This window comes from Notechis scutatus, chromosome 2, assembly GCF_049901735.1.
Source record: "Notechis scutatus isolate UNSWTSFEM ecotype Mainland chromosome 2, rNotScu1.2, whole genome shotgun sequence".
Taxonomy (NCBI): Eukaryota; Metazoa; Chordata; class Lepidosauria; order Squamata; family Elapidae; genus Notechis; species Notechis scutatus.
Window position 1 is genome coordinate 132,732,350 of NC_142010.1, and position 10,442 is coordinate 132,742,791.

General features: G+C 42.9%; 1 protein-coding gene across 1 annotated transcript in view; it reads right to left on the bottom strand.

The window, feature by feature from the left end:
* Positions 1-10,176, bottom strand: part of TMT1A (thiol methyltransferase 1A) — a 10,471-nt gene extending 295 nt beyond the window's left edge. Inside the window, exons 1-2 of the mRNA XM_087954194.1 lie at positions 9,659-10,176; positions 6-219 (exon numbers count right to left, since the gene is read on the bottom strand). Coding sequence (XP_087810320.1) covers positions 6-219; positions 9,659-10,153 — 709 coding nt within the window. The 5' untranslated portion in view covers positions 10,154-10,176. The remainder of the gene's footprint in view (positions 1-5; positions 220-9,658) is intronic.
* Between the last annotated feature and the right edge of the window lie 266 nt (positions 10,177-10,442).

The following is a 10,442-nucleotide window of genomic DNA, read 5'->3' on the forward strand; positions in this document are numbered from 1 at the left end:
GGGACAAACTACAATTAGGATCAATGGGCCCATGAGGTGTTGCAAGTTCAGTTTAGAAAACCCCGTGTTTTCCAACTCTTTCCAGGTCTCTCTTAACACGGAGCATCCATCTGTCAGATATCCCCAAGTAGGGTTACAGACTTGTTGCCAGAAGTACGTCCAGGTTGATCTGCCAGCTGCTACATGTTCAATGAAATAGAATGCACCACCCCGCAAAAACTAAAATAATACAAAAAAGAATAATATAAAGCAGAACATTTTGAAATTAGATAAAACATTCACATTGAAATCAAGATTGTTGTTACAAAACTTCCTGGGGACATGACACAATAATTAAGTATAGAGACAAAATGAAACTGGAATGTAATTTAGCCATTAATGATTTACAATAGATAGAAGTTCTAGGAGAATTGCAGAATTGGTCTTTTTATTTAAGGATGGTGACTAAGTAGCAGCAGAACCAGTTCAATATATTGGTCTAGCAAATGTTTTGTATGCTCTAGTTAGTAGTGTGATATTACCAGAGAAAAAGCTACTTAGGATTAGGTTAACAACTCTTAATGCCTTTTTGGCTATGTAGTTGCAGTGGGCTCTAGCACTTAGATCACTAGAGGTGAGTATTCCAAGGTCCTTTACAGAGCTTGGATCATCAACAAGATCTTGACTATTCAGCTTGTATTTTATTTTCTGATTTTTTTTGCCAATATGTAAGACAGAGCATTTATTTGTTGAGATTTGAAGTTGCCATTTGTTTGACCATTCTGATACATAGTCAAGATCTTTTTGAAGGGTAGCAGTATTGTCTGTGGTATTGAACAGCTTTACATCATCAGCGAAAAGAACGCAGTTGCTCTTAATATGATCACAGAGGTCATTTATGTAGAGTATGAAGAGAGTTGGTCCTAGAACACTGCCTTGGGGGACACCACTGTTGACAGGTACAGAATTTGATAGGACACTCCCAATTTTGACCATTTGTCTGTTTGCCAGGAATGCTTCTATCCAGTTATGCAGTTGTCCAGAGATACCATAGGATTTTATTTTTAGGAGTAGTTTGTCGTGTACCACTGAATCAAAGGCTTTACAGAAGTCTATGTAGATTGTGTCTATTGCTTTGCCCTGATCGAGTTGTGTCGTCCATATGTTTTTGCAGTGTAAGAGTTGCAGATTACAGGATAATTTTTTTCTGAAACCAAATTGTTTATTGGAAAGTAGGTTGTTAGTCTCTAAGTGGAGGATGATGGATTGGTTAATAATTGATTCCATGACTTTACAGGTGACGCAGTATAAGGAGATTGGTCTGTAATTTTCAACTAGGCTGGGGTCTCCCTTTTTGAAGATGGGGATGACCGTGGCTTGTGACCATAGGTTAGGCAAGGAGCTGGTCCTGAAAGATTTTTCAAAGATTATGCTTAGAGGTTTGGCTATGGCAGTGGATAGCTTTTTTAAGAAGTAGGCACATATTCCATCCGGTCCAATAGAGATGGTTTTAGATCGCGTAGTGCTTTTTCAACATTGTCTTCTGTAAAATCGATATGTATTAGATCATTATAGTTATCTGTGGTTCGACTAGGAAATACTGGGCATGATCCATTGCCGTTTACAAATACTGAGCCGAAGAATGTGTTAAAGATGTTGGCTTTAATGGTGTTGTCGTTGCAGTCTTTACCATTAGGTCCTATCAGGGGTGGGATGGACCTTGAGTCTTTTAGTTTGTTGTTTACAAAATTGTAAAAAGCACAGGTGGAATTGGTGCATAGAAGGTTTTCCTCTTGTTTAATGTGATAATTGGTGCATTCAGTCTTTATCTGGTGGCATAAATTTTTGTATCGGCTTTTGAAATTGGCAACGTGACCAGATTTGTTTTTCCGCCAGAGTGATCTCTTTTTGGATTGAAGTTTCCTTATTGTTATGGGTAATCTGTTTTTTGTTTTGTTTTGTTTAAATTGTTTAAAGCTGCCCAGAGTCATCTTGAATTTTGAAATGGGAGGCTTATACATTTTATAAATTTCTGTATTAAAGTTTTAAATAAATTTTAAAATCAGCCAGAGTCACTTTAAATTTCAAGGTGGGCGGCATTAAGTCCTATAAATAAACGAATTGCTGTATTGTTAAAGTTTTAAATAAAGCTTAAAGGTGCCCAGAGGCACCTTGAACCATGAGATGGATAGCATGTAAATTTAATAAACTGTAAGAAAAAACTCATTTGGAGCTAATAAATGAAAGAAAAAAAATTATCCAAAACTATGGAGTAGCTCATCCCTTTCCATTCTGCTCACATGTACTTTGCATTTGCTCCCCAAAAGTGACAATTGGAAGTATAAATAACAAATGTTGGGAACAAGACTTCAGCAATGCATTGGGATCCATTTTGTAGCAACAAAAAAGTACTGAATGATGTTGGTCTCAAACCTGAGTTGCTAAATATTACTATTAGTTGGGCAGGGAAGACTCATTCAGCTCCCTCTCTGTGGAAATAAAAGGTAATAGAAAATGGTGTCTTAACTTTATGTATAGCATTAGATACCATATCACATGGAGAATTCTCTTTCTAGCTCCTCTCTCACCCATCTCACCTGAGAAAGATGTTATGGGATACCACTGAATCTCGTCATATGGTACAAAGGCCATAAATCCCTGTCTATAGTATCTTGCAATGAAGTAGCTGACCTTTTTTGATTCTAAATAGCCTGATGTCACCAAAGACTTCAGATCACACTGGTCAGGACACAATTCTGCACATACAAAGCCGACTGACCCAAAAATAGGAGAGCAGAAGTGCCAAATTTCAAGGGTGGCATATTGAGAATTACAGCTTGCTTAGGAAATATTACTCTCAGATAGAAATATGCCCAAATTGTGATTTGGTTTATGTAAAAGTTGGGATTTCTGGCACTGAATCTTTTCCTGGGAAAAAAAAAACAACAACAACCCAGGGCATTGGAACATTGTGAGCCTTGTGACTCATTCTTGAACTTCATGTTGCCAGGATTGTTGCTATGCTTGATCCTATCTTACCACTACTTTTCTATGCTTTTTGATTTTCAGATCCTTGGCTTAGATTTGGGAGACTCTTGACCGTTTGCCCTAGCGTCTTCGTTCTTTGAGACTTTTATATCTTCTTCAGATGACCTTGAAAACACCACAGGGACACTTTTAAACCAATGGGTGTCCTGCTAGTTATAAATTTCCATGTGAATTTTAGTAACACACAGCAGGATATATTAAAATGAGACTGAGGATGTGCAATAAACACAACAATAAAGCTCAATAAAAATGTGTTTTTGGAGAAAAACTAGCTAGTTGGATAAATACTCTGTTAAGAATAATATCGGAATTTTAGTCACATTCCAGGTGCTAGGAACAACCCCACAATTCCTATTTGAAAGATAATGCTGGCTTTGCTGGATTATAATTTGATTACAGATTGCAGCACAGAATAACCATTCCACCCATGGAAATGACTGCTAATTTTCTCTGTACAGCAAACATGTAAGGTCTGGATACTTCAGTTCTCATGCTGCATAATATATCAGTATACATACAGCACCTCAAAGCCACTGGACTGCATACTATCACCAGCCTCTGCTTGTGCTTCTTATCACTAGCAGTGCTGGATGGAGAATTTTGGGAGTTGAAGTCCATAAGTTTTAAAGTTGCCAAGTTTGGAGATCTCTGCAATAGATCAACAGTTTTCAAATTCTGAAGAGAAATGGCAGATTTAGGGCAGCATTTTAAACTTTTATTTAAAGGTGAAGGGCAGTATTTAGTCTATTTACTTAAGATATCGTGCTGTACATTTATCTGCAGGATCAGAGACTAGCCAAAAAAACCGCTCAAGTAGTATTGTGCCACAGCATACATAACCAAATGGGCACAGCCTGTGCTGTTGATAGCACCTGCCCCTACCAGCAGAGAGGCTGGGATCTAAAGCTATAGTGTGCTTGCACACCCTGCCTAGTGCCCATTATTTGGTGCGGCTTTGCTCCGCATTTGGAAGGCTGCCCACTGGGTGGTCGAATGCATCAAGAAAGACACCAACGCAGGTTCTATCTTGGATGAGCTGCCCCGATCAGGGTTGGGGGAACTCTTTTTATTGGGAACACACAAAAGGGGTGAGTTTCATCCAATCATTATGTTACATGCGTAGGAATGTTAGTGGATGCATGGCATCTCCCAATTGCAATGCCATGGTAAATTTAAACTAGCAAACCAAACTGCATTTCAGTTAACTGCCCTTGTGACGTGTTTTATGGCCTTGTTCCTGGTGTCTGCTTTCAGCCTACGTGAGACCTGGCATGCACCGGAACCATTGAGGTTGCTCACGTGAGGCTTGGCACACAATGGAATTGGCCCATTACAGCATCTCCTCTGTTTTAGTTTTATATGGAGGAAATTCTTCTGGATCTTCATCACTACCCATGCAAAAAACTTGTGCGAGCGCACGCATCGGGGTCTTCTGAGGGTATGACTTTGTACAGAGGTTCTTTTTCCCAGAGGGCATTAACCTGTGCAATGGCACGCTTTTCAGCTAATAAAGACAGACTATTGGAGATGGTACGAACAAATATTGGTAACACACATGGAAGAATAACGCATCCTGCAGTAATCATACCTATGAGAGCTACTATGGCTTGTAATCCTGGTAGTTTAGGGAACCAAGAACTAAAAATATTCTTAAAATCAATACCTTGCCATACTTGATTAGGATTGTAGGTTAATTGTCGCATCTCAGTTGTTAATTGTGCTACTACTTTGCCAACTTTGTCAATTTGAAGACAACAGTTCGTAAGATTGAACCTACCACATACCCCTCCTTCTTTGGCTAGTATGTAGTCTAAAGCTAAACGATTTTGGTAGACAGCTGTGCGTAATTTGTCCGTAGCAGTCGCTAGAGTGTTTAGAGCCTTGTCTATACGTTGACCTGCTAAATCTAAAACAGCTTGTAAACGCATAATTCTATTAATCATGTATATGGGGGTTCTGTACCCCCAGGAGCCATCTTGGGCCCAACTAGCAATGCTGAAGGTGCAGACGATTCTTTCTGAGGTCCAGGTGTCCCCTTCATATTCTGATTGACAGGGGAAACCTGCAAAGGTATTATCGGTGTCTCTTTTCTTGCGGGATGATGTATCATACACAGGGATGCCCAGTTCTTGCTTAATGGAGATCGGTAGGAGGAAAAAGGAAGGTCTTATCCACCCCAATACACATGACCCTTGCCAATCTGCTGGAAGGGACGGATAGGCTAGGTTACCACAAATCCAATACATGTTATTTGGAGCTGTCCAAATTTGGGAGGATGTTGTGTCATAGAGATAAGGTAGGAGGGAGGTGTTGAATTTGGCAGGTGTGGTGGTAGCATTGTCAGGTGCTGTCCAAGTCTGGTAGGAGTTATCCCATGTACCTAAGCAAAGGAGGTGTCCTACTGGAGTGGACCCATTTCGGGAAAAACAGTTTCTACCAATTAAGTTAGTGGTAATTGTCCAGATAAGTGGATCGGAAGCTATTCTAGCTGTTATGTTTCCTACAGAAGACATGTTATTAAACAGAGATGGCGAGGCTTCTAAGGCTTGCCATGGCCATTGTTCTCCTGTGGTGGTTCCCCCACAGACAAAACAATTGGTTACTACAAGTTGTTTTGCAATTTTTTCTGCCATATCCATGAACAAGTTTTTTGCAATAATGCTGGTATCAGGGGCTTTTTCTAATTTCCTTAAATTATTATATACTGACCAGCCTAATGATGTTTCCTTGCCTTCATAAATTATTTCAGTTTTTATGGTAATGTAAGTATTTGGGTCTATTCCTGTGCCATCAATCCCTATACCATAAGTTTCCAAGGCAGGGTGTTGCCTGGAGATAGTGATTTCTACCTTATTGTCTGTGGTAGACCCTGATATTCGTTTGAAATGTGACAGATGATTGCAACCTGAGTACCCTCCCCCGGTATAATCACAGACACAAGACCAACCCGAGCACTCAACGGAACCTCCACAAGGGGTCCAGTGGTTGGGGTTCCCCATGGCCCAGTTAATGGGCGTATGACACAAGTATTTATGATTGTGGGCGTACGTTGATTTCCAGTCATCCGACCCGCATGAATGTCCCCCTGGTTTAGAACAAGCAACACAAACATCAAAGATTAAAACAATTGGGTTAGTACCGTCCTTGAGCACGGTAGTGTGGTTTAGGTAATAAAGTTTTCCTTCCCCCTCAGGATCGGATCTGCCAGAGGTTCTTGGAAGTCCCGCCCATAAGGTGACATTGAGACGTACAGCTGTCTTGGGATCGTAGCAAATGGTTTTTGAGTTCCTTTTGCATAGATGGTACATGGTCCCATTGTTTTGGCAGGTTTTTCCCGTAGGAAGGCACTTCTGCGGTTGTTGGGTATGGTAGATGAGAGTTAGTTGAGTGGAGCCTGCCCGCGTGGTTTTGGTCAGGCAGGGGGTGCAACCATCTGATGCGCTGGCAGAGTTCTGCGATCTCTTAATCCGATGTAGAAAGGGGTGGCCTGAGCATAAATGTCAGGCTGACTTGCGAATTGTCTGTGATAATGACGAGGTGAACGGGGTCTAAGGACTGTCCAGGATTCATAAATGTTGCTTATGGAATCATAGAGGCATCGACCGGAGCAATAATAGGTGGTGGCAGTGGGACGAAGTATGAGGAGTGTAGTTCGAGGGGGATGTTCAAAAGTGTTGATCTGGAAGGAAGCATTGCTGGAGATGTGGGGCCACGGCTTAGGGAGCGTTGACCATCTGAGGTAGGGGGGAAAGATGTCCCCAGATGCGGTGCAGGTCAGCAGGAGGGGAGTACCTGGCGTGAAGTATGTCACTTGAGACGGAATGGAGACCTTGGAGGCATGTGCGGCAAGAAGGAGGAAGAGGGTCGGCAAGGCAACGGGATGAATCATGTTGATATGTCTGCAGGTGGTGACTTTTCTACCTTGGGGTGGTATGGTCTGATGTGCCGTCCAGGAACCCACAGGACACGATCTGGAAGCTGGATGGCTGCGTAGCCACGACCCCAGGTGAGGAGAGCAGCAGGACCCTTCCAAGTAGGGTCTGGCAATTGGCGGTAGTATACCTGTGGTTTGGGAGAATCAGGGGAGGGGGGGAGGAAAAATGCCGCTCCGCTGCTGTCATAGCAGGGGTGCCAGAGAGGTTGAGGAAGTTGAGTGTATAAAGACAGAGATTAAGAGTGTCTTGCATCGCCGGGAGGCTAGGGTTTCTTTTCCCTTTGATCAAATGTCTTTCTAATGCTGTTTTTAGCGTTAAGTTAGTTCTCTCTACGAGGGCTTGTCCCTGGCTGTTATAAGGAATACCAAATTTGTGGGTAATTTGCCACTTAGCGCAAAATTCTGACATAGCTGTGCTAGTGTATGCAGGACCATTATCTGTTTTTATTTCATTTGGGCGTCCCAACGATGCAAAAGTGCGAATGCAATGATTGATGACATGTTTGGAGGCTTCTCCTCTTTGCGGAGTTGCCATTATGAACCCTGAATAAGTATCAATTGTAACATGCAGATACTTCCAGGGGGCAAATGAGGGAAATTGAGTAACATCCATCTGCCATATTTCACAGGCTTTCAACCCGCGGGGATTTACCCCTAAGGGAATGGAATGGGCTTGTTGACTACAGGTGGGGCACTGCTGTCTAATGGCTGAGGCTTCGGCCATAGTGAGGTTGAAATGTTTCATGAGAGCTTTGGTGTTTTGATGGAAATAAGAATGACTCTCCCAAGGAGTCAATGTGTGTGATGTCATGATGCCTGCAGCCGCTTGATCAGCCACATCATTGCCTTCCTGGAGGATTCCTGGGAAGGGTTGGTGGCTACGAATGTGTGCTACAAAGAAAGGATGTTGACGCTGTGCAACAAGGTGTTGTAATGTAACAAAAAGAGAGAGGAGGTTTTTATCAATTGCAGGAGAGAGGTAAGAGTCATGAATAGTGGAGACTATTTGAGTAACATATAGGCTGTTTAAAATCAAGTTGATGGGTTCGTTAAAATTCTGGAAGACTAATATGGTTGCAGCAAGTTCAGCTCTAGGATATTATGTCAGCAGGCTTTTTCCCCCAAGTAAGGGCCTCAAACAATGGAGAAAGAATATCAGTGGTTAAAGACAGGAAAGGTCGGGCCCAGTTTATGGTACCCAGATATTGCTGAAGTTGAACCAAGGTGGGTTGAGAAGGTAGAGACAAAGAGGGAAGTGAAGGATAGGCAGTAGCAGAAAGCATTTTATAGCCCAGATATGCGTATGGAGTTAATACTTCGGTGAAATCAATCTGTGTTCTCTGGAAAGGCCAGCCCACTACCCTCCCATTTCTTTTTTCCTTGCTGCTTTCTTGTTTACTTTCAAACATATAGTCCGAGAGGGAAGCCCCCCCTCGGGCAGATAGAGGCTGTAGAATCCTCTTGCAATCCTCATTAGCATTTTCAACAGCCAGTTTTAACAGAAGCTTCTTCATTTGAGATTTGCCTATGAATGGCTTTCTGAAGCTCCTCTATGAACGCATCAACGGGACAGAGAGAGAGCTCCTCTAGAGTAAGAGAGCCTTCTCTGCGTCCCTGCACCATGGCTTGTGCGATTGCTCCCATGGGCGTTTGATCCTCCGCTGAATTTGAGTTAGGAGGATTTATGGGTTTAGAAGCTGTGGGGGAGGAAGCTTCTAACAGGAAAGCGTCCTTTGTTTTGGTTTCAGCTGTATAGGGAGGAGGACCTGGGGGGGCTTTGGTCAGTGCTAAACCATGGATTTTTAAACATTCCAGGACTATCCTCCACGTGGTCAGAATTTTTGGTGGAGCCCTGGGATTGCTATGAAAATAGTCACCCAAACGTTGCCATGTGGAAACTTTCAAGGACCCTTTCTCCGGATAAGCCGGATATTGTGTGTAAATGTAAGTCAAAAGGGTGATAAGGTCCTTTTTAGTTGGAACCGGGAGCTTTTTGCCCTGATTCCTAAGAATACGAATTGAGCTCTTCGTTAATTCTCCTAATTCCTGCAAATGCGCTATCTGCTCTTTGGAGAATTTTCCGCCCATACTCACCTGAAGGGAGGATGTCTTCTTTGCTGAAGATTCCTGGGGAGGGATCCGTGACACGAGACGGCTTCCCTGAGTTGCAACTGGCTCGTCCGGCCGGGTGAGATAGGCAGTTGAAAACGCACCCATTTCTTTTAATGGATCACGTCGGGGTCACCAATTGCGGCTTTGCTCCGCATTTGGAAGGCTGCCCACTGGGTGGTCGAATGCATCAAGAAAGACACCAACGCAGGTTCTATCTTGGATGAGCTGCCCCGATCAGGGTTGGGGGAACTCTTTTTATTGGGAACACACAAAAGGGGTGAGTTTCATCCAATCATTATGTTACATGCGTAGGAATGTTAGTGGATGCATGGCATCTCCCAATTGCAATGCCATGGTAAATTTAAACTAGCAAACCAAACTGCATTTCAGTTAACTGCCCTTGTGACGTGTTTTATGGCCTTGTTCCTGGTGTCTGCTTTCAGCCTACGTGAGACCTGGCATGCACCGGAACCATTGAGGTTGCTCTCGTGGGGTTTGGGAAAAAAAAGAATAATTCCCTAAATAAAGTATTTTGGTAATATAAAAAAACACTTAAGGAGACTTAACTCTACCTTTCTGACTTACCGGTTTGAGCACTCGCAGAATCTCCTTCAAGGCAGCCCGGGGGCTGTTCACAGAGCAAAACACCAGCGTGCAAACCACCACATCCACAGAGTTGTCCGGCACAGAAGACAAGTTCTCGGCGGAGGCGACTACAAAATTATCAAAGTGGAGGTGCGTGTTCTGAGCCATGCTCTCCACGAGGACATTTTGGAAGTTGGGATTGTAGTCCACGCAAGTCACGCGAGTGTTGGGGGGATAAAACTGAAAGTTGGTGTCGGAGCCCACACCAATCTCTAGCAGGTGGAGCTTTCCCGAGGGGTCGGCGAAGTCCTGCATGTTCTTGAACAGCGCCTCCTTTAACTTCTGCATTCTTTTATTGTAGAGTTTGCTGGCATACTTCATGAAACGTGGGAAGGTTTTTTTACAAATAGGATCCCATAAGCCAAAATAGGCAAGCACATAGATTGGCAGGATGAGGATTTTCATGCATTGTTGGAGGAAGAGAAGCATCATCATCGCTGGACTAAGAAGAAAAACCTTTGCAGCTTGACTCCCTCAATGGTTTGCTTTAAATACTCCCTATTCCGTTTAATGCGTTTCGTAAGCAAACCGTTCACACCCGATCCCCATTTGGGATCTGTTCCAGTTGTTCCTTAAAGCGACAGTGATTCTTTCAGCCACTTAAAAAAAAAACTTTTAGCTATACAATTTGGGATGAACACCCTTTAAATCAGCGGTCTCCAAACTTGGCAACTTTAAGACTTGTGGACTTCAACTCCCAGAATTCTGGGAGCTGAAGTCCACA